A 25,225-nucleotide genomic window follows, 5' to 3' on the forward strand; every position below is an offset into this window, starting at 1 on the left:
TGGCAACAGGATTCATTCTCTCTCCAACCATTCACACCTTAGACTTAGAGGAGCTGTCCTGGTGATAAACTACCTGCTCAGAGCATAAACCCTGGACCCTACCTTGGGTTCTAAAGTCACACACACACACACACACACACACACACACACACACACACACACACACACACACACACACACACACACACACACACACACACACACACACACACACACACACACACACACACACACACACACACACACACACACACACACACCCAGTCAGGATGAAGCTGAAAGAGGATTTGAACCCAGTGCTGCTGCTGCTCTTCCAGGTGACGGTGTGGCTGTACTCTGTCCTAGCCTTCCTCCCCTCCTACCTCTTCAGCTCTGTGTCAGAATCAGACGCAGGCCTCGGCTCAGAACAGGAGCGGGCTCAGAGACTCAAGGCCCAGTCTGTGACGGGTCGCCCCGCGGGGCCCTACAGGGCCATGGGCGCCACCAAGAGGCTGGTGTCGTCCCTGCACCCCGGGGTAGACACACTGGATAAGGTGTTTGAGGATGCATCCAGAAGGTTCCCTGACAGAGACTGCCTGGGCACAAGAGAGGTGGTCATGGAGGAGGATGAGAGACAGAGCAACGGAAAGGTCTTCAAGAAGGTGAGGACAGGAAATGTGACTTGAGGACTTTCTGTTGGGCAAGAAACTCAGGTGTGTTTTGTGTTTGCAGTGAAAACATAAGACCTTGTTCTGCCAAGTCAATCTAGCCAAAACAGGAGAGAACAGCCACTAATACATAACACATATCTCTTGCTCAACAGAAAGGCCTCACATCACCTCAAACACAACACACAGGCCAATCTAAACTTTGCTCAAATAAAGCACTCTCGCTGTGTGTGTGTGTGTGTGTGTGTGTGTGTGTGTGTGTGTGTGTGTGTGTGTGTGTGTGTGTGTGTGTGTGTGTGTGTGTGTGTGTGTGTGTGTGTGTGTGTGTGTGTGTGTGTGTGTGTGTGTGTGAGACTTGGAACCCGTTTAATTAAACCCCAATCATCAGGCTAATCCCGCTAGTCTAATCACAGTACTGTTGAAACTCATGTTGCTGGAATAAAATAATGGAGTGTGTTTTGCCACCTCTTGACTTCCTGGACAATGAGACCTAGAGCGAAAAACATAGAATAAATGTATTTAAATGTTGTTATTGTTTCACTGGCACAGTGTGAATGTGCATGTGCATTAGTCTGTGCCAGGTCTGGGTGTATGCAGTACCAGTGTTATCCCAGTAGAGGGCAGGAGTTCCCAACTGTTTGTGAGTTTGTGATTCAAATTCCAAAAGTTAAAACGCGTCCATTAGCAAAAATAAATCCTACTTTCATATTACTTAGCAGAAAGTGCACAACCTCAAGCTGTAGGCTTTACTGTTCACCACTGTGAACTATTCTGCCCTCCAGCATCTCTCCCTCACATTCTGTTTCCCTGAAACTCTTTCCAAAACGCTGTTCCTCTATATGTCTATTATTCTCCACCTCTCTGCTTTTTCCCCTGGTTCTGATCGCTCTCTCTCTCTCTCTCTCTCTCTCTCTCTCTCTCTCTCTCTCTCTCTCTCTCTCTCTCTCTCTCTCTCTCTCTCTCTCTCTCTCTCTCTCTCTCTCTCTCTCTCTCTCTCTCTCTCTCTCTCTCTCTCTCTATATATATATATATATATATATATATATATATATATATATATATATATATATATATATATATATATATATATATATATATATATATATATATATATATATATAACATTCTGTGGCTCCCTGTAGGTGATCCTGGGGCAGTACCGCTGGCTGTCCTATGCCGAGACCCACAAGGCAGCAGCACGCTTTGGCAGTGGTCTTGCAGCGTTGGGCCAGAGGGCCCACAACAACATTGCCATCTTCTGTGAGACCAGGGCCGAGTGGGTCATAGCCGCACAGGCGTGCTTCATGCAAAACTTCCCCTGTGAGTGTCCACACACACATTCTCACACACACATACACACACACACACACACACACACACACACACACACACACACACACACACACACACACACACACACACACACACACACACACACCCCAGGTCTGGTTCATGTACAACCTCCCTGTGAGTACTCTTCATACATAGACAGTTCATCACTCTCTCTCTCTCTCTCTCTCTCTCTCTCTCTCTCTCTCTCTCTCTCTCTCTCTCTCTCTCTCTCTCTCTCTCTCTCTCTCTCTCTCTCTCTTCTCTCTCTTTTCTCTCTCTCTCTCTGTTTATGCATCAGTTATGGTCCCATGGAGTTTAATAGATGTATAGTTGTAGTGGTGTGTGAGGAGGGTATACATAACATCTGAAATATGTCCAGCCCAGCTGAGGAAGAAGGTCAGTTTGTCCCTGTTGCTATGCCCTGTTGCTATGCCTATGTTATATAAGTGTCCCAATTATCCTCCTTCTCCCCCACCCCTCTTCTTCATTTGGCCTGAGGGCTGTATGCTTCTTCTCCTGCCTGATGCCAAAATCAGATGCTCACATAGACCCTCTGACACCATAGCCTCAGCCTTCCACCTCTCTCCATAGGCTCTCTATTCATCCATCTCTCAGCCTTCCTCCTCTCTCCCTAGGCTCTCTTCATCCATCTCTAATTCTTTCTCCTCTCTCCATAGGCTCTCTATTCATCCATTTCTCATTCTTCCTCCTCTCTCCATAGGCTCTCTATTCATCCATTTCTCATTCTTTCTCCTCTCTCCATAGGCTCTCTATTCATCCAGTTCTCATTCTTCCTCCTCTCTCCATAGGCTCTCTATTCATCCAGTTATCATTCTTCCTCCTCTCTCCATAGGCTCTCTATTCATCCATTTCTCATTCTTTCTCCTCTCTCCATAGGCTCTCTATTCATCCATTTCTCATTCTTTCTCCTCTCTCCATAGGCTCTCTATTCATCCATTTCTCATTCTTCCTCCTCTCTCCATAGGCTCTCTATTCATCCAGTTATCATTCTTCCTCCTCTCTCCATAGGCTCTCTATTCATCCATCTCTCATTATTCCTCCTCTCTCCATAGGCTCTCTATTCATCCATTTCTCATTCTTTCTCCTCTCTCCATAGGCTCTCTATTCATCCATCTCTCATTATTCCTCCTCTCTCCATAGGCTCTCTATTCATCCATTTCTCATTCTTTCTCCTCTCTCCATAGGCTCTCTATTCATCCATTTCTCATTATTCCTCCTCTCTCCATAGGCTCTCTATTCATCCATCTCTCAGCCTTCCTCCTCTCTCCATAGGCTCTCTATTCATCCATCTCTCATTCTCCCTCCTGCGCCTCCACCTCCTTCTTACTTCTTTGTTCTCTCTGTTTGTATTGTCAAGTTTAGTCTGACTCAATCTGACTGGTTGGCCTTGCTAGGAGTTTGTTCGTGGTTGGTTGCAGAGTATGAGCTAATCGATCACCTGATGATTTAATTTTGGGTCTAATAAAGGAAGAGCCGAGAGAGTGTGTGTGAACAGTGTGTTAGTATCTCACAGATGGAGGTGTCACACCCCGTGTCCTCACACACACAACAGGAAGTCTCAGCCGTCCATGACACATGGCAGCAATGTCACTGGCCCTGTTGCATAAGCCCCTTCTCTGTCAGCCTGCCATGGGTCAGGTGATCTCCCCTCTCTCCCGCCGTCCTCCCCCTCTCTCTCCCCCCTTCTCTCTTTGTCCTGTCAGAGAGGGGTCATGAGTGGATTTTGGGCCAGGTGTCTTGACCCTTGCAAGCTACTGGTATGACCTCTTCACAGCTCTGCGTGAGCACTGCTGCAGCTACTGTGCACTACACACACACGTACACACATACACATTTATACACATTTATACACATTCCATACAAATTCCACCCCATTCCCAACAGCCTGAGTCTTTATTTGATTGGATGGGAGTCCATTTTGAGCCCACTGATGGTGGGTGGGGATGTCATCTGTGTTGGAGATGGCTGAGCTGTGTAGACACAGACGGAGAGCACATTCTCCTCTAATGCCTGAGAAGGATGACTCTGCATGGGGTCATGTTTTTCTGGAGAAGAGACGTGTGCATGTCTGTGTGGAGGAGTGTAAAAGGGTGGTTTAGGGATGCTTGAACATGAACATGTACACCCTCACACACCCTCATCTCGGCACGTGCCCCTGGTCCCTGTGCTGAGGGATTCCCATATCTACCAGTCAGACATATACTGATGTAATGTAGCCTGGGCCCAGCCCAGTTCAGCCTGGTTTAGCCCATTCCCAGGCCACTCACTCACTCATGCCAGTGACAGAGCCAGAGCAGACATGATGCCATCGCTGCAGCGTTACACTAACACAGTGTCACATTACCACAGCCCTGAAGCAAACAGAATATACTGCTCACTAGGGCTTTACCATGTGGACTCACTTCCAAACAGGAACAGAAAATACACCTTGATCTTAAATCTTACCCTAACTCTATCCATATGATATCTTATCATGAACGTTATTACCTGATGATACCTCATTGGGCTTACCTTAGTGTGTGTGTGTGTGTGTGTGTGTGTGTGTGTGTGTGTGTGTGTGTGTGTGTGTGTGTGTGTGTGTGTGTGTGTGTGTGTGTGTGTGTGTGTGTGTGTGCGCGTTGCAGTGGTCACTCTGTACTCTACCCTGGGGGGTCCGGCCATAACTCACGGTCTGAACGAGACAGAGGTTAGTCACATCATCACCAGCAGAGAGCTACTGGAGACCAGACTCAAGGTGAGAGAACACATGCACATCTGAAATTAGTACATATTTAGAAGGTAAAGGACGAAATCAAGAAGGGACAGGAAGCGTGTGAAAGAGGAGTTTATGAGTGGGAGAGAGAGCAGGAGGGGGAGAGGTACATGTGATGCACGTTGTGGATCTGGAGTCTGTACTATGCCCACTGTTATCAGTGTGTGATGCAGAGTGGGGCCAGAGAAACACAGAATGACACAGTGGGTTAGAGAGAGACCAACACACTGGGTTAGAGAGAGACCAACACACTGGGTTAGAGACAGACCAACACACTGGGATAGAGACAGACCAACATACTGGGATAGAGAGAGACCAACACACAGAGTTAGAGAGAGACCAACACACTGGGTAAGAGAGAGACCAACACACTGGGTTAGAGAGAGACCAACACACAGAGTTAGAGAGAGACCAACACACTGGGTAAGAGAGAGACCAACACACTGGGTTAGAGAGAGACCAACACACAGAGTTAGAGAGAGACCAACACACTGGGTTAGAGACAGACCGACACACTGGGTTAGAGACAGACCAACACACTGGGTTAGAGAGAGACCAACACACTGGGATAGAGAGAGACCAACACACTGGGTTAGAGAGAGACCGACACACTGGGTTAGAGACAGACCAACACACTGGGTTAGAGAGAGACCAACACACTGGGATAGAGAGAGACCAACACACTGGGTTAGAGAGAGACCAACACACTGGGTTAGAGAGAGACCAACACACAGAGTTAGAGAGAGACCAACACACTGGGTAAGAGAGAGACCAACACACTGGGTTAGAGAGAGACCAACACACAGAGTTAGAGAGAGACCAACACACTGGGTAAGAGAGAGACCAACACACTGGGTTAGAGAGAGACCAACACACAGAGTTAGAGAGAGACCAACACACTGGGTTAGAGACAGACCGACACACTGGGTTAGAGACAGACCAACACACTGGGTTAGAGAGACAACAACACACTGGGTTAGAGATAGAACGACACACTGGGTTAGAGAGAGACCAACACACTGGGTTAGAGAGAGACCAACACACTGGGTTAGAGACAGACCAACACACTGGGTTAGAGACAGACCAACACACTGGGTTAGAGAGAGACCAACACACTGGGTTAGACACAGACCAACACACTGGGTTAGACACAGACCGACACACTGGGTTAGAGACAGACCAACACACTGGGTTAGAGAGACAACAACACACTGGGTTAGAGATAGAACGAGACACTGGGTTAGAGAGAGAACAACACACTGGGTTAGAGACAGACCAACACACTGGTTCGAGACAGACCAACACACTGGGTTATACAGAGACCAACACACTGGGTTAGAGACTGACCAACACACTGGGTTAGAGAGAGACCAACATACTGGGTTAGAGACAGACCAACACACTGGGTTAGAGACAGACCAACACACTGGGTTAGAGAGAGACCAACACACTGGGTTAGAGACAGACCAACACACTGGGTTAGAGAGAGACCAACACACTGGGTTAGAGAGAGACCAACACACTGGGTTAGAGACAGACCAACACACTGGGTTAGAGAGAGACCAACACACTGGGTTAGAGAGAGACCAACACACTGGGTTAGAGAGAGACCAACACACTGGGTTAGAGACAGACCAACACACTGGGTTAGAGAGAGACCAACACACTGGGTTAGAGAGAGACCAACACACTGGGTTAGAGACAGACCAACACACTGGGTTAGAGAGAGACCAACACACTGGGTTAGAGAGAGACCAACACACTGGGTTAGAGAGAGACCAACACACTGGGTTAGAGACAGACCAACACACTGGGTTAGAGAGAGACCAACACACTGGGTTAGAGACAGACCAACACACTGGGTTAGAGAGAGACCAACACACTGGGTTAGAGACAGACCAACACACTGGGTTAGAGAGAGACCAACACACTGGGTTAGAGAGAGACCAACACACTGGGTTAGAGAGAGACCAACACACTGGGTTAGAGAGAGACCAACACACTGGGTTAGAGAGAGACCAACACACTGGGTTAGAGAGAGACCAACACACTGGGTTATAGAGAGACCAACACACTGGGTTATAGAGAGACCAACACACTGGGTTATAGAGAGACCAACACACTGGGTTAGAGAGAGACCAACACACTGGTTAGAGAGAGACCAACACACAGAGTTAGAGAGAGACCAACACACTGGGTAAGAGAGAGACCAACACACTGGGTTAGACACAGACCAACACACTGGGTTAGAGACTGACCAACACACTGGGTTAGAGAGATACCAACACACTGGGTTAGAGACTGACCAACACACTGGGTTAGAGACTGACCAACACACTGGGATAGAGACAGACCAACACGCTGGGTTAGAGAGATACCAACACACTGGGTTAGAGACTGACCAACACACTGGGATAGAGACTGACCAACACACTGGGTTAGAGAGAGACCAACACACTGGGTTAGAGAGAGAACAACACACTGGGTTAGAGAGAGAACAACACACTGGGTTAGAGAGAAACCAACACACTGGGTTAGAAAGAGACCAACACACTGGGTTATAGAGAGAACAACACACTGGGTTAGAAAGAGACCAACACACTGGGTTATAGAGACAGACCGACACACTGGGTTAGAGACAGACCAACAGACTCGGTTAGAGAGACAACAACATACTGGGTTAGAGAGAGAACAACACACTGGGTTAGAAAGAGACCGACACACTGGGTTAGAGAGAGACCAACACACTGGGTTAGAGAGACAACAACACACTGGGTTAGAGAGACAACAACACACTGGGTTAGAGATAGAACGAGACACTGGGTTAGAGAGAGACCAACACACTGGGTTAGAGAGACAACAACACACTGGGTTAGAGATAGAACGAGACACTGGGTTAGAGAGAGACCAACACACTGGGTTAGAGAGAGACCAACACACTGGGTTAGAGACAGACCAACACACTGGGTTAGAGACAGACCAACACACTGGGTTAGAGACAGACCAACACACTGGGTTAGACACAGACCGACACACTGGGTTAGAGAGAGACCAACACACTGGGTTATAGAGAGACCGACACACTGGGTTAGAGACAGACCAACACACTGGGTTAGACACAGACCGACACACTGGGTTATAGAGAGACCAACACACTGGGTTAGAGACAGACCAACACACTGGTTAGAGAGAGACCAACACACTGGGTTAGAGAGAGACCAACACACTGGGTTAGAGAGAGACCAACACACTGGGATAGAGACAGACCAACATACTGGGTTAGAGACAGACCAACATACTGGGTTAGAGAGAGACCAACACACTGGGTTAGAGAGAGACCAACACACTGGGTTAGAGAGAGACCAACACACTGGGTTAGAGAGAGACCAACACACTGGGTTAGAGAGAGACCAAAACACTGGGTTAGAGAGAGACCAACACACTGGGTTAGAGAGAGACCAACACACTGGGTTAGAGAGAGACCAACACACTGGTTAGAGAGAGACCAACACACTGGTTAGAGAGAGACCAACACACTGGTTAGAGAGAGACCAACACACTGGGTTAGAGAGAGACCAACACACTGGGTTAGAGAGAGACCAACACACTGGGATAGAGAGAGACCAACACACTGGGTTAGAGAGACAACAACACACTGGGTTAGAGAGAGACCAACACACTGGGTAAGAGAGAGACCAACACACTGGGTTAGACACAGACCAACACACTGGGATAGAGACAGACCAACACACTGGGTTATAGAGACAGACCGACACACTGGGTTAGAGACAGACCAACAGACTCGGTTAGAGAGACAACAACATACTGGGTTAGTGAGAGAACAACACACTGGGTTAGAGAGAGACCAACACACTGGGTTATAGAGAGACCAACACACTGGGTTAGAGAGAGACCAACACACTGGGTTAGAGAGAGACCAACACACTGGGTTAGAGAGAGACCAACACACTGGGTTAGAGAGAGACCAACACACTGGGTTAGAGAGAGACCAACACACTGGGTTAGAGAGAGACCAACACACTGGTTAGAGAGAGACCAACACACTGGTTAGAGAGAGACCAACACACAGAGTTAGAGAGAGACCAACACACTGGGTAAGAGAGAGACCAACACACTGGGTTAGACACAGACCAACACACTGGGTTAGAGACTGACCAACACACTGGGTTAGAGAGATACCAACACACTGGGTTAGAGACTGACCAACACACTGGGTTAGAGACAGACCAACACACTGGGATAGAGACTGACCAACACACTGGGATAGAGACAGACCAACACGCTGGGTTAGAGAGATACCAACACACTGGGTTAGAGACTGACCAACACACTGGGATAGAGACTGACCAACACACTGGGTTAGAGAGAGACCAACACACTGGGTTAGAGAGAGAACAACACACTGGGTTAGAGAGAGACCAACACACTGGGTTAGAAAGAGACCAACACACTGGGTTATAGAGAGAACAACACACTGGGTTAGAAAGAGACCAACACACTGGGTTATAGAGACAGACCGACACACTGGGTTAGAGACAGACCAACAGACTCGGTTAGAGAGACAACAACATACTGGGTTAGAGAGAGAACAACACACTGGGTTAGAAAGAGACCGACACACTGGGTTAGAGAGAGACCAACACACTGGGTTAGAGAGACAACAACACACTGGGTTAGAGAGACAACAACACACTGGGTTAGAGATAGAATGAGACACTGGGTTAGAGAGAGACCAACACACTGGGTTAGAGAGAGACCAACACACTGGGTTAGAGACAGACCAACACACTGGGTTAGAGACAGACCAACACACTGGGTTAGAGACAGACCAACACACTGGGTTAGACACAGACCGACACACTGGGTTAGAGAGAGACCAACACACTGGGTTATAGAGAGACCGACACACTGGGTTAGAGACAGACCAACACACTGGTTAGAGAGAGACCAACACACAGAGTTAGAGAGAGACCAACACACTGGGTAAGAGAGACAACAACACACTGGGTTAGAGATAGAACGAGACACTGGGTTAGAGAGAGACCAACACACTGGGTTAGAGAGAGACCAACACACTGGGTTAGAGACAGACCAACACACTGGGTTAGACACAGACCGACACACTGGGATAGAGAGAGACCAACACACTGGGTTAGAGAGAGACCAACACACTGGGTTAGAGAGAGACCAACACACTGGTTAGAGAGAGACCAACACACTGGTTAGAGAGAGACCAACACACTGGTTAGAGAGAGACCAACACACTGGGTTAGAGAGAGACCAACACACTGGGTTAGAGAGAGACCAACACACTGGGATAGAGAGAGACCAACACACTGGGTTAGAGAGAGACCAACACACTGGGATAGAGAGAGACCAACACACTGGGATAGAGAGAGACCAACACACTGGGTTAGAGAGAGACCAACACACTGGTTAGAGAGAGACCAACACACTGGTTAGAGAGAGACCAACACACTGGGTTAGAGAGAGACCAACACACTGGGTTAGAGAGAGACCAACACACTGGGTTAGAGAGAGACCAACACACTGGGTTAGAGAGAGACCAACACACTGGTTAGAGAGAGACCAACACACTGGTTAGAGAGAGACCAACACACTGGTTAGAGAGAGACCAACACACTGGTTAGAGAGAGACCAACACACTGGGTTAGAGAGAGACCAACACACTGGGTTAGAGAGAGACCAACACACTGGGATAGAGAGAGACAACAACACACTGGGTTAGAGAGACAACAACACACTGGGTTAGAGAGAGACCAACACACTGGGTTAGAGACAGACCAACACACTGGGTTAGAGAGAGACCAACACACTGGGTTATAGAGAGACCAACACACTGGGTTAGAGAGAGACCAACACACTGGGTTAGAGAGAGACCAACACACTGGGTTATAGAGAGACCAACACACTGGGTTAGAGAGAGACCAACACACTGGGTTAGAGAGAGACCAACACACTGGGTTAGAGAGAGACCAACACACTGGGTAAGAGAGAGACCAACACACTGGGTTAGAGAGATACCAACACACTGGGATAGAGACAGACCAACACACTGGGTTAGAGACAGACCAACACACTGGGTTAGAGAGAGACCAACACACTGGGATAGAGACAGACCAACACACTGGGTTAGAGAGAGACAACACACTGGGATAGAGAGAGACCAACACACTGGTTAGAGAGACAACAACACACTAGGATAGAGACAGACCAACACACTGGGTTAGAGACAGACCAACACACTGGGTAAGAGAGTTAGAGTCATACAGTCCTTTCTACCTCCTGAGGAGAGAGACAGGGAAGCAATAAAGCAATATGTATCTGTCAAAACATGAAAGAGTTGACTCACATGTTTAGGTTGTCTAAACATACTGAAGTAGAACGATGTACAACGTGCATTTGTTTTTTTTGCATGTCTACATGTACGGAAAGGCCAAGCCTTTGAAAACATACTTGAAAAGGAATAAATAAACAAACCACCTTTTGTAGTCAGGAGCCAGTCTGCAACCAGAAGGAATCAGCCAACCCCTATCAGTGTGCCTTTTCCCTGTCCTGACCAACCATTTGATGGTTACAGTATAGCTGTCTTAAATACTTCTTTGTGTTTCCTGGTTGAGTTTAGTTCATCCTGCTGGAGGTGCCCAGGCTGCAGCACATCATTGTGGTGGATGACACACCCACCAAGTGGCCTGGTTACCCACGAGGCATCAGTGTCCACAACATGGCTACCGTTCAGGAGCTGGGGACCAAGCCTGAGAATGGTAAACACACAGGTGTGTGTGTGTGTGTGTGTGTGTGTGTGTGTGTGTGTGTGTGTGTGTGTGTGTGTGTGTGTGTGTGTGTGTGTGTGTGTGTGTGTGTGTGTGTGTGTGGACTGAGCATTTCTTTAACGGCATTATACTGAAATGTACACAACATGTATAACATCGTTATAGCACTCATTTACTAGTTTGTAGTAAGTCACTTTGCTAGTTTCAGAGATACTGTGGTCTCAGAGATACTGTAGTCTCAGAGATACTGTAGTCTCAGAGATACTGTGGTCTCAGAGATACTGTGGTCTCAGAGATACTGTGGTCTCAGAGATACTGTGGTCTCAGAGATACTGTGGTCTCAGAGATACTGTGGTCTCAGATACTGTGGTTTCAGAGATACTGTGGTCTCAGAGATACTGTGGTCTCAGAGATACTGTAGTCTCAGAGATACTGTAGTCTCAGAGATACTGTGGTCTCAGAGATACTGTAGTCTCAGAGATACTGTAGTCTCAGAGATACTGTAGTCTCAGAGACTGTGGTTTCAGAGATACTGTGGTCTCAGATATACTGTGGTCTCAGAGATACTGTAGTCTCAGAGATACTGTAGTCTCAGAGATACTGTAGTCTCAAGGGGGAGGGTGGGTGGGTTTGGTGGTGCGGCTCATTAGGTCATGTGAATGAGGAAGTGGACACATCTGTGTCAGATTAAACTCAGAGGAAACACTCCCTTTCTCTCCAATTTCTCTCTCCTTTCCTTCCTCTCTCTTTCCATCCCTCCCTTTCTCCAGCTGCTCTCTAGTGCTGCACTGCTTGACCCATAACAAGTAGAGCTGGTACTGTGAGGGGTAGGTGTGTGTGTTTGTGTGTGTGTGTGTGTGTGTGTGTGCGTGTGCGTGTGCGTGTGTGTGTGTGTGCTGACCTGTGGGATTAGGAAGGAGGCTCATGTTTATAGACACTTCTGTAAACTTCACATGACATCATTCCCCCAACACCCCTCTCCTCCTCCTCTCCACCCTGTATCTCTGGGTCCATGTTCAAGTCAGAACAAGGCCCCTCCTCTCGCATGCGGTAGACTCCAAATCACGTCCCACTCCTCTCTCCCTCTCCTATCTCCCACTCCTATCTCTCTCTCTCCCACTCTTTTGCTCCCTTCTTCCTCTCTCTCTGTCCTGCGGGTCTTCTGTTTGGGTGTGTTTTGTTTTTCTGCACTCGCTGTGGACATCGTGGAAATGTTTATATTCCACACGACACTGAGCAGCCCCCCAGCCCTACAAAAAACATTCGAAATCACGTCTTATATTTCCACATGAGGACAACTGAGAGAAATCTGCTGACTGTTGTTTTAGCCCTACTCCATTCATTTCTTATGTAGTCTAGAACTGGGATTTTTTTTTTCAGCCCGAGACCCAAATTATAAATTAACCATCCTCCCGTGATCCAAATCGTCCTCCTGCAACCCAAATTACGAAGAAATAGTGTGTGATTGTAGATGTATTCTTATAACACACAACCTACCTCTCACAAGCCAAGGACCCACTTTGGGTCCCGACCCATAGTTTAAGAAACCTATATGATCTAGAATCATCTCACCTCCTTCCACATTGTCAGAATCCACATTGCTTGACATAATATAACTTCTGAGTGGCTTTTTGGCAAGCCTAGACAAGATGAACATAGTGTCTTGGAGAACTTAAGCCCAAACATTTGAAGTGGGCTGACGGGGAGGAGAGGCTTTACGTCAATTGAACAGCTCTCAGCCAGTTAACACACAGCCAAATGTCAGAGAAGAAAGAGAAGAGTGAAATAAGATGAAGAGAGCCGTAGAGGGGCAGAGAGAGAGATATTGTAAAGAGGAAGGTAGATGTGGAGAGAGGAAAGAGGGAGAGGTATATGGGGTTTTTGGCATTAAGATATGCTGTATCTTCCTACTGAGAGTGCCAAGAGGCTGAGGAGGTTTACTAAATGGTGACATTATGTTTAATGTGTTTAATATTTTACTTGACTGATGTTCCTCTCCCTCTTTATTCCATTAGGAATGTTCCATTCTACCACTCCTTTAGATATTCATCATTATGTACCCCCATCTTGTTTAACACCACCATATGTTCCCAGGACCTTCGCCTACAGACTATATATCCTAACATGGACTTAACAAACCTCCTCCTTTTATTGTCCTGCCCTGCAACATATCTTATGATCTCCCATGAACTCCCTTTTCCTACCATATGCTGAATATTTACAAAAACATGCTTTCATGCCATGAACTAATTTGTTTTCCTGTATTTGTGTGTGTGTGTGTGTAGTGTCTCGTGGGCGTAAACAGCCCATGCCCTCTGACATCGCTGTCATCATGTACACCAGTGGCTCCACTGGCGTACCCAAGGGCGTCATGATCTCCCATAGCAACATCATTGCTGGCATCACTGGCATGGCAGAAAGGATACCCAACCTGGGGTAGGTACCGCTAACCTGCCAACCTTATACCCTCTCTTTACCCTCCTGGGCTCACTTCCCCCAGTACCAAACTACTACTACCGACATTTCCTGATAAGCAACATTTTTTCATGAATCATCGAATACCACTTTGAATGCTCTAAGAATGTTCACAATCCAAGCTGGCTTCCAAAGTGCACCTTATCCAGGAAGACTGATTAAATGTTTACTTAGCCCTTTTTCAGTTGGCGCTGTCTTAGAGGAAGGTCCCATCATGTCCTGTCTATGCTCTTTGACTGATCTCAGCTGTCATAGCAGGTTCCATTTCAACGCTGAATTAAAGAAACACTCAAAGTGATCTATGAGGACAACTTCCTGATTGAGGCCTTGGTGTCAACTGAGCACGTGCAGAAGCGTGGGTTTAAGGCTGTGCTGTAAATAAATGTAGATGCTGTACCATCACACTGGTGATCACTACGACGACAAATGTGTTTGCTTTGTGTTCTTAAAAAAAACTCTCTCTTTCTCTGGAGAACAGGATTGGGGGAACAGAGGGAGGGGAGGGGAAGAATAGGAAGATGGAAGAGAGGGGGTCAAGTCGTTACCCTTTAGAGAGCATCTTGATCTGGCCCAGAAGGACATTTACTGCAGTGCTTTGTGTATTTTGTTCTTTAATTGTGTAAACCTTTCTTATACATATAGTTTTGTCATGCAAGTTTATTGAAAGACGATCGTGTACGATTTTGGACTGTTGCCTGTCTGTCTGTCTGGTCTGGTCTGGTCTGGTCTGGTCTGGTCTGGTCTGGTCTGGTCTGGTCTGGTCTGGTCTGGTCTGGTCTGGTCTGGTCTGGTCTGTCCGTATGCTAGAATAATAAGGAGTTAGGTATATTGTTCTGTGGCAGTGAGAATGACACCTACATCGGGTACCTCCCCCTGGCCCATGTGTTGGAGCTGAGTGCAGAGCTGGTGTGTGTGGCTCACGGCTGCAGGATTGGCTACTCCTCCCCCCAGACGCTAGCGGACCAGGTGAGGTGGTCCCCCCCTGCTCTGTATACTGTGTCACCTGCTTGGACTGTACATTACTAAACACATATATAAAAGGTGAATATATGTGTAGAGTACCTGTATGATAACTGTATCCTTTCTCTCACACCAGTCAACAAAGATTAAAAAAGGCAGTAAAGGAGACACCAGTGTTCTGCAGCCGACTCTAATGGCAGCTGTGCCGGTAAGACACATACATTACTGTACTGTCAATGTAGGGTTGCAAATGCTGATGCTCCAGATACTCAACTAGTCTAAAGGCCAGTTGTATTACTTCTTTAATCAGCACAACAGTTTTCAGCTGTGCTAAGATAATTGCAAAAGGGTTTTCTAATGAACAATTAGCCTTTTAAAATGATAAACTTGGATTAGCTAACACGACGTACCATTGGAACACAGGAGTGATGGTTGCTGATAATGAGCCTCTGTACGCCTATGTAGATATTCCATTAAAAATCATCAATTTCCAGCAACAATAGTCATTTACAACATTAACAATGTCTACACTGTATTTCTGATCAATTTGATGTTATTTTAATGGACAAAAAATGTGCTTTTCTTTCAAAAACAAGGACTTTTCTAAGTGATCCCAAACTTTTGAACGGTATTGTATGTTTACATTGCCAAAGCAAGTGAAATGGATAAACAAAAGTGAAAAAAAATTAAAAAAGTGAACAGTAAATATTACACTCACACAAGTTCCAAAACAATAGAGACATTTCAAATGTCATATTATGTCTATATAGAGTGTTGTAAAAATGTGCAAATAGTTAAAGTACAAAAGGGAAAATAAATAAATATGGGTTGTATTTACAATGGTGTTTGTTCTTCAATGGTTGCCTTTTTCTTGTGGCAACAGGTCACAAATCCTGCTGCTGTGATGGCACACTGTGGTATTTCACCCAATAGATATGGGAGTTTATCAAAATTGGGTTCCTTTTTTGAATTCTTTGTGGATCTGTGTAATCTGAGGGGAATATGTGTCTCTAGTAATATGGTCATACATTTGGCAGGAGGTTAGGAAGTGCAGCTTAGTTTCCACCTCATTTTGTGGGCAGTGTGCACATAGCCTGTTTTCTCTTGAGAGCCAGGTCTGCCTACGGCAACCTTTCTCAATAGCAAGGCTATGCTCACTGAGTCTGTACATAGACAAATATTTCCTTAAGTTTGGGTCAGTCACAGTGGTCAGGTATTCTGCTACTGTGTACTCTCTGTTAAAGGCCAAATAGCATTCTAGTTAGCTCTGGGGTTGTTTTTTTAATTCTTTCCAATGGGTCAAATAATTATCTTTTTGTCTTCTCATGATTTGGTTGGGTCTGATTGTGTTGCTCTCCTGGGGCTCTGTGGGGTCTGTTTGTGTTTGTGAACAGAGCCCCAGGACCAGCTTGCTTAGGGGGCTCTTCTCCAGGTTTATTTCTCTGTAGTTGATGGCTTTGTTATGGAAGGTTTGGGAACTGCTTCATTTTAGGTGGTTGTAGAATTTAACAGCTCTTTTCTGGATGTTGATAATTAGCGGGTATTGGCCTAATTCTGCTCTGCATGCATTATTTGGTGTTCTACGTTGTACACGGAGGATATTTTTGCAGAATTCTGCATGCAGAGTCTCACTTTGGTGTTTTTGTGAATTCTTGGTTGGTGAGCGGACTCCAGACCTCACAACCATAAAGGGCAATGGGTTCTATAACTGATTCAAGTATTTCTAGCCAGATCCTAATTGGTATGTCAAATGTTATGTTCCTTTTGATGGCATAGAAGGCCCTTCTTGCCTTGTATCTCAGATCGTTCACAGCTTTGTGGAAGTTACCTGTGGCACTGATGTTTAGGCCGAGGTATGAATAGTTTTTTGTGTGCTCTTGGGCAATGGCGTCTAGATGGAATTTGTATTTGTGGTCCTGGCAACTGGACCTTTTTTGGAACACCATTATTTTTGTCTTACTGAGATTTACTGTCAGGGCCCAGGTCTGACAGAATCTGTGCAGAAGATCTAGGTGCTGCTGTAGGCCCTCCTTGGTTGGGTACAGAAGCACCAAATCATCAGCCAACAGTAGACATTTGACTTCAGATTCTAGTAGGGTGAAGCCGGGTGCTACAGACTGTTCTAGAGCCCTCACCAATTCGTATATATGTATGTTGAAGAGGGTGGGGCTGTCTCTGTCTCACCCCATGACCCTTTGGAAAAAATGTGTTTTTGCCAATTCTAAGCGTGTACATGGATTTTATAATGTCGTATGTTTTTCCCCCAACTCCACTTTCCATCAATTTGTATAGCAGATCCTCATGCCAAATTTAGTCAAAAGCTTTTTTGAAGTCAACAAAGCATGAGAAGACTTTGCCTTTGTTTTGGTTTGTTTGTTTGTCAATTAGGGTGTGCAGGGTGAGTACGTGATCTGTCGTACGGTAATTTGGTAAAAAGCCAATTTGACATTTGCTCAGTAAATTGTTTTCACTGAGGAAATGTACAAGTCTGCTGTTAATGATAATGCAGAGGATTTTCCCAAGGTTGCTGTTGACTCATATCCCGTGGTAGTTATTGGGGTCAAATTTGTCTCTACTTTTGTGGATTGGGGTGATCAGTCCTTGGTTCCACATATTGGGGAAGATGCCAGAGCTGAGGATGATGTTAAAGAGTTTAAGTATAGCCAATTGAAATGTGTGGTATATTTTATAATTTCATTAAGGATACCATCAACACCACAGGCCTTTTTGGGTTGGAGGGTTTGTATTTTGTCCTGTTGTTCATGCAAAGTAATTGGATAATCCAGTGGGTTCTGGTAGTCTTTAATAGCTGATTCTAAGATTTGTAATTGATCATGTATATTTTTTTGCTGTTTGTTCTTTGTCAAAAAGATTGGAGAAGTGGTTTATCCACACATCTCCATTTTGGATAGATAACTCTTTGGGTGGTTGTTTGTTTAGTGTGTTCCAATTTTCCCAGAAGTGGTTAGATTCTATAGATTATTAAATTACATTGAGCTGATTTCTGACGTGCTGTTCCTTCTTTTTCCGTAGTGTATTTCTGCATTGTTTTAGTGATTCACTTTAGTCCAGGCATAGTCTCAGGTTTTCTGGGTCTCTTGGTTTTTGGTTGGATAGATTTCTCAATTTCTTTCTTAGGTTTTTGCATTCTTTATCAAACCATTTGTCATTGTTGTTAATGTTCTTAGGTTGTCTGCTTGAAATGTTTAGATTTGATAGGGAAGCTGAGAGGTCAAATATACTGTTTAGGCTTTCTACTACCAAGTTTACACCTTCACTATTACAGTGAAATGTTTGTCCAGGAAGTTGTCTAAAAGGAATTGAATTTGTTGTTGCCTAATTGTTTTTCAGTAGGTTTCTACACTACTTTCATTCCATCTATAGCATGTCTTAATATTGTGCATTTCCTTTGGCTTTGATGCCTCATGGTTGAGTATTGCTCTGTTCAGGTAGACTGTGATTTTGCTGTGATCTAACAGGGGTGTCAGTGGGCTGACTGTGAATGCTCTGAGAGACTCTGGGTTGAGGTCAGTGATAAAGTAATCTACAGTACTACTGTCAAGGGATGAACTGTAGGTGTCCCTACCAAAGGAGTCTCCTTGAAGCCTACCATTGACTATGTACAGACCCAGCGTGCGACAGAGCGGCAGGAGTTTTGACCCCTTTTTTGTTGTTGTCATAGTTGTGTCTATTTGATATTTGGGAAGGAATACTGTCACCTACCGGTAGGTGTTTGTCCCCCTGTGTGCTGAGAGTGTCAGGTTCTTGTCCAGTTCTGGCATTTAGGTCACCACAAACTAGTACATGTCCCTGGGCCTGGAAATGGTTGATCTCCCCCTCTAGGATGGTGAAGCTGTCATCGTTAAAGTATGGGGATTCTATTGGGGGGATATCAAACGCTAAATTGAGACTCTGCATGCAGAATTCTGCAAAAATATCCTCCGTGTACAACGTAGAACACCACATTATGCAAGCAGAGCAGAATTAGGTCGATACCCGCTAATTATCAAAATCCAGAAAAGAGCCGTTAAATTCTACAACTACCTAAAATGAAGCAATTCCCAAACCTTCCATAACAAAGCCATCACCTACAGAGAGATGAACCTGGAGAAGAGTCCACTCAGCCAAGCTGGTCCTGGGGCTCTGTTCACAAACACAAACAGACCCCACAGAGCCCCAGGACAGCAACACAGTTAGACCCAACCAAATCATGAGAAAACAAAAAGATAATTACTTGACACATTGCGAAGAATTAACAAAAAAACAGAGCAAACTAGAATGCTATTTGGCCCTAAACAGAGAGTACACCGTGGCAGAATACCTGACCACTGTGACTGACCCAAACTTAAGGAAAGCTTTGACTATGTACAGACTCAGTGAGCATAGCCTTGCTATTGAGAAAGGCCGCCGTAGGCAGACCTGGCTCTCAAGAGAAGACAGGCTATGTGCACACTGCCCACAAAATGAGGTGGAAACTGAGCTGCACTTCCTAACCTCCTGCCCAATGTATGACCATATTAGAGACACATATTTCCCTCAGAATACACAGATCCACAAAGAATTTGAAAACCACCCCGATTTTGATAAACTCCCATATCTACTGGGTGAAATACCACAGTGTGCCATCACAGCAGCAAGATTTGTGACCTGTTGCCACAAGAGAAGGTCAACCAGTGAAGAACAAACACCATTGTAAATACAACCCATATTTATTCTTATTTGTTTCCCCTTTTGTACTTTAACCATGTGTACATCTTTACAACACTGTATATATACATAATATGACATTTGTAATGTCTTTATTCTTTTGGAACTTCTGTGAGTGTAATGTTTACTGTTCATTTTTATTGTTTATTTCACTTTTGTTTATTATCTACTTCACTTGCTTTGGCAATGTTAACATATATTTCCCATGCCAATAAAGCCCCTTGAATTGAATTGAATATAGGTAGCACACATGAGGACATTTCCTTATTCATTTCTAGCCAGATGTAAAATGTTCCTGTTTTGACTAATTTAATAGAGTGGGTTAGGTCTGCTCTATAACAAATTAGCATACCCCCTGAGTCTCTTCCCTGTTTCACACCTGGTAGTTTGGTGGATGGGACTACCAGCTCTCTGTAACCTAGAGGGAAACCAGTGGGTCCATCTCCTCTATACCATGTTTCTTGTAGGATGACAATGTCTGTATTTCCAATTTCTTTGATGAAGTATAGCTTCCTGCTCTCTCTCTCTTTAGCTCTCTCTCTCTCTCTCTCTCTCTCTCTCTCTCTCTCTCTCTCTCTCTCTCTCTCTCTCTCTCTCTCTCTCTCTCTCTCTCTCTCTCTCTCTCTCTCTCTCTCTCTCTCTCTGTCTGTCTCTTTGTCTCTCTTTCTGTCTCTCTCACTCTGTCTCTGTCTTTAATTCTCTCTTTGTCTCTCTCTCTGTCTGTCTGGCTGGCTCTCTCTCTATTTATTTATTTCTCTCTCTCTGTCTGTCTCTCTCTCTTTCTGTGAGACCCCATGCATCTCTTCATCTGTGTGTTCCCCCATGAGGACCCTAGGAGTCAGGGGACACAGGTCAGAGTGCCCCAATGTCTGGAACCATTCACAGCTGTAAACAGAACGTGAGAAAGCCCTGTGTGGTTTTCTCCGTCATAGACAAACACTCACTCACTCACTCACTCACTCACTCACTCACTCACTCACTCACTCACTCACTCACTCACTCACTCACTCACTCACTCACTCACACACACACACACACACACACACACCGCTCACAGTGTGTAGTTTCCTCTGTGACACCAGGCTGCATGTGTCCCACATCAACTTCCTCTCTCACTACTTTATCTAACATGCACACAAACACAGACTCTCACACCCACCAGCTGGTTTTTATTGTTTGTTGTTTGTGCCCTTTGCTCCATTAAAACTTGGAGCCCAGTTTTGGAACTCACTGATTAATTTAATAACGAAGTGTTCTGGGTTTTAGTGGGGTTGGACAAACTCTCCCTACAGTCACCATGTCAATAAGAAACAGACAGTGCTAAGTCACACACACACACACACACACACACACACACACACACACACACACACACACACACACACACACACACACACACACACACACACACACACACACACACACACACACACACACACATACACATACACACAGTCATGTACAGCTAACCTTGTGGGGACACACAATTCAGTGCCATTCAAAATCCTATTTTCCCTGACCCCTAAACCTAACCCTAACCCGTACTCTTACCTTAACATTAACCCAAAAACCTAACCTTAAACCTAAACCTAAACCTAACCCTAGCTCCTAACCCTAACCCTAACCCTAGCTCCTAACCCTAACCCTAACCCTAGCTCCTAACCCTGACACTTAACGTAATTCTAACCCTAACACTAATTCTAACCTTAACCCTCACCCCTAGAAATAGCATTTGACCTTGTGGGGACTAACAAAATGTCTCCAGTTGGTCAAATTCTTGTTTGTTTACTAAGTCCACACAAGAATAGTTAAACACGTCCACACACACACACACATACACACACACACACACACACGGACATGGTACCATCTTTAAGACATTATAGCATCACTCCCATCATCTCCTGCAGAGTGTAATCTGAGATCCGAGAACAACTAACTGGACAACTGAATGACTTCCTGACAACTGTGGTTCCTCTCCTTCTCTCTATATCAATCTCTCTGGGAGTGATGAGGGCACTGTTTTCCATGCCCACAGGAGAGTTGGGCATTCCCATTCTATTGTTTACTGTAACACTGAATATGTATTGACCAGATTGTTCCCCAATACACCACATTAGATTCTGATTGCTTTACTAGTTGCTGAATCTGTGAGCATCTTTACAGAATTTATTGAATTTAGACCTCTAATATTGAAATGGTTTGTCTGGGACTTGGTCTCGTTTCATACCCAGGACACGGAGTCTCTGCTGGGCAGATAGAGAAGAGACACTGGCTGATGTCACTCCCTCCATGTGTTATCTCTGTGCTCACAAAGCTCCTCAGAACTGGACCTCCTGACAGAGAGGTGTCAGGGATCTGCTGTCTGGGCCTGGGACCAAAGCCCCATATTAAGACTGTAGACAGACACAATGTAAAGCAATGTGCTTTGGCCACATACAGACAGATCCAGAACTGATTGACCCGAACACCCACCACCCTCTTCTTATTTCCCCTCCTCTTTCTGTTCCTGTCTCTAATTCTCCATCTCCCCCTATTTTCTACCCTCTCTTATACATCCAACTCAACTCCCCCTCTTTATTTCTCTCTTTATGTGTCTCTGCTCACCATCTCTCAATTCATCCCCTCTTTTCTCTCTCTCTCTCTCATGCTCTCTCTCTCTCTCTCTCTCTCTCTCTCTCTCTCTCTCTCTCTCTCTCTCTCTCTGTGTGTGCTACAGGAGATTATGGATCGTATCTATAAGAATGTGATGACCAAGGTGGAGGAGATGAGCAGTGCTCAGAGGACTCTGTTCACTCTGGCCTACAACTACAAGCTGGAGCAGCTCTCCCAGGGACGCAGCACGCCACTGTGTGACAAGTACGTCAGTCTACTACAGTACACACGCACGCACGCACGCACGCACGCACGCACGCACGCACGCACGCACGCACGCACGCACACGCACACACACACACACACACACACACACACACACACACACACACACACACACACAGTCCTTACATATACACATAATATCGATTACACACACAAAACCGAATCCAAAAACAAATAACATAATGAAGCACAGTTGATCCAGGAAGTGTAAACATGAATTTCCCCTCCAGCCTGGTGTTTAAGAAGGTTCGGTCCCTCCTGGGGGGGAAGACCAGGGTGCTGCTGTCGGGCGGGGCGCCCCTCTCTGCCGCCACCCAGCGCTTCATGAACGTGTGCTTCTGTTGCCCCGTGGGCCAGGGCTACGGCCTCACCGAGACCTGCGGAGCTGGAACCATCAGTGAGAGTAAGAGAGAGTGAATGTAGTGGATACAGAGGGATGGTGTAGGAGGGAGGAGAGACTGTAGTAGATACAGAGGGATGGGGTAGGAGGGAGGAGAGACTGTAGTGGATACAGAGGGATGGGGTAGGAGGGAGGAGAGACTGTAGTAGATATAGAGGGATGGGGTAGGAGGGAGGAGAGACTGTAGTGGATACAGAGAGGTGGGGTAGGAGGGAGGAGAGACTGTAGTGGATACAGAGGGATAGGGTAGGGGGGAGGAGAGACTGTAGTGGATACAGAGGGATGGGGTAGGAGGGAGGAGAGACTGTAGTGGATACAGAGGGATAGGGTAGGAGGGAGGAGAGACTGTAGTGGATACAGAGGGATGGGGTAGGAGGGAGGAGAGACTGTAGTAGATACAGAGGGATGGGGTAGGAGGGAGGAGAGACTGTAGTGGATACAGAGGGATGGGGTGGGATGGAGGAGAGACTGTAGTGGATACAGAGGGATGGGGTAGGAGGGAGGAGAGACTGTAGTAGATACAGAGGGATGGGGTAGGAGGGAGGAGAGACTGTAGTGGATACAGAGGGATGGGGTAGGATGGAGGAGAGACTGTAGTGGATACAGAGGGATGGGGTAGGAGGGAGGAGAGACTGTAGTAGATACAGAGGGATGGGGTAGGAGGGAGGAGAGACTGTAGTGGATACAGAGGGATAGGGTAGGATGGAGGAGAGACTGTAGTGGATACAGAGGGATAGGGTAGGATGGAGGAGAGACTGTAGTGGATACAGAGGGATGGGGTAGGGTAGGAGGGAGGAGAGACTGTAGTAGATATAGAGGGATGGGGTAGGGTAGGAGGGAGGAGAGACTGTAGTGGATACAGAGGGATGGGGTAGGAGGGAGGAGAGACTGTAGTAGATACAGAGGGATGGTGTAGGGTAGGAGGGAGGAGAGACTGTAGTGGATACAGAGGGATAGGGTAGGATGGAGGAGAGACTGTAGTGGATACAGAGGGATGGGGTAGGATGGAGGAGAGACTGTAGTGGATACAGAGGGATGGGGTAGGATGGAGGAGAGACTGTAGTGGATACAGAGGGATGGGGTAGGGTAGGAGGGAGGAGAGACTCTAGTGGATACAGAGGGATGGGGTAGGGTAGGAGGGAGGAGAGACTGTAGTGGATACAGAGGGATGGGGTAGGAGGGAGGAGAGACTGTAGTAGATATAGAGGGATGGGGTAGGAGGGAGGAGAGACTGTAGTGGATACAGAGGGATAGGTAGATGGAGGAGAGACTGTAGTGGATACAGAGGGATAGGGTAGGAGGGAGGAGAGACTGTAGTGATACAGAGGGATGGGGTAGGAGGGAGGAGAGACTGTAGTGATACAGAGGGATGGGGTAGGAGGAGGAGAGGACGTAGTGGATACAGAGGGATGGGGTAGGAGGGAGAGAGACTGTAGTAGATACAGAGGGATGGGGTAGGAGGAGGAGAGAACTGTAGTGGATACAGAGGATGGGTAGGAGGAGGAGAGACTGTAGTGGATACAGAGGGATGGGGTAGGAGGGAGGAGAGACTGTAGTAGGATACAGGGAGGGATAGGGTAGGAGGGAGGAGAGACTGTAGTGGATACAGGGGGATGGGGTAGGGGGAGGAGAGACTGTAGTGGATACAGAGGGATGGGGTAGGGGGGAGGAGAGACTGTAGTAGATACAGGGGATGGAGGTAGAGGGAGGAGAGACTGTAGTGGATACAGAGGGAGGGTAGGAGGGAGGAGAGACTGTAGTGGATACAGAGGGATGGGGTAGGAGGGAGGAGAGACTGTAGTGGATACAGAGGGATGGGGTAGGAGGGAGGAGAGACTGTAGTGATACAGGGGATGGGATAGGGTAGGAGGGAGGAGAGACTGTAGTGGATACAGAGGGATGGGGTAGGAGGGAGGAGAGACTGTAGTGGATACAGAGGGATGGGGTGGGGGGGGGGAGACTGTAGTGGATACAGAGGGATGGGGGGGGGGGGGGAGGAGAGACTGTAGGGATACAGAGGGATGGGTAGGAGGGAGGAAGATAGTGGATACAGAGGATGGGGTAGAGGTAGGAGAGGACTGTAGTGATACAGAGGGATGGTGTAGGGTAGAGGGAGGAGAGACTAGTGGATACAGAGGGATGGGTAGGAGGGAGGAGAGACTGTAGTGGATACAGACGGATGGGGTAGAAGGGAGGAGAGACTGTAGTGGATACAGAGGGATGGGGTAGGGGGGGG

General features: G+C 46.5%; 1 protein-coding gene across 1 annotated transcript in view; it reads left to right on the forward strand.

Moving 5' to 3' along the window:
* Positions 1 to 209: 209 nt before the first annotated feature.
* Positions 210 to 25,225, forward strand: part of LOC120018736 (long-chain-fatty-acid--CoA ligase 3-like) — a 42,193-nt gene continuing 17,177 nt past the window's right edge. Inside the window, exons 1-9 of the mRNA XM_038961939.1 lie at positions 210 to 641; positions 1,790 to 1,967; positions 4,625 to 4,734; positions 11,420 to 11,558; positions 13,853 to 14,003; positions 14,885 to 15,008; positions 15,139 to 15,210; positions 22,429 to 22,568; positions 22,820 to 22,992. Coding sequence (XP_038817867.1) covers positions 270 to 641; positions 1,790 to 1,967; positions 4,625 to 4,734; positions 11,420 to 11,558; positions 13,853 to 14,003; positions 14,885 to 15,008; positions 15,139 to 15,210; positions 22,429 to 22,568; positions 22,820 to 22,992 — 1,459 coding nt within the window. The 5' untranslated portion in view covers positions 210 to 269. The remainder of the gene's footprint in view (positions 642 to 1,789; positions 1,968 to 4,624; positions 4,735 to 11,419; positions 11,559 to 13,852; positions 14,004 to 14,884; positions 15,009 to 15,138; positions 15,211 to 22,428; positions 22,569 to 22,819; positions 22,993 to 25,225) is intronic.

The sequence above is a fragment of the Salvelinus namaycush genome, chromosome 23, assembly GCF_016432855.1.
Source record: "Salvelinus namaycush isolate Seneca chromosome 23, SaNama_1.0, whole genome shotgun sequence".
Taxonomy (NCBI): Eukaryota; Metazoa; Chordata; class Actinopteri; order Salmoniformes; family Salmonidae; genus Salvelinus; species Salvelinus namaycush.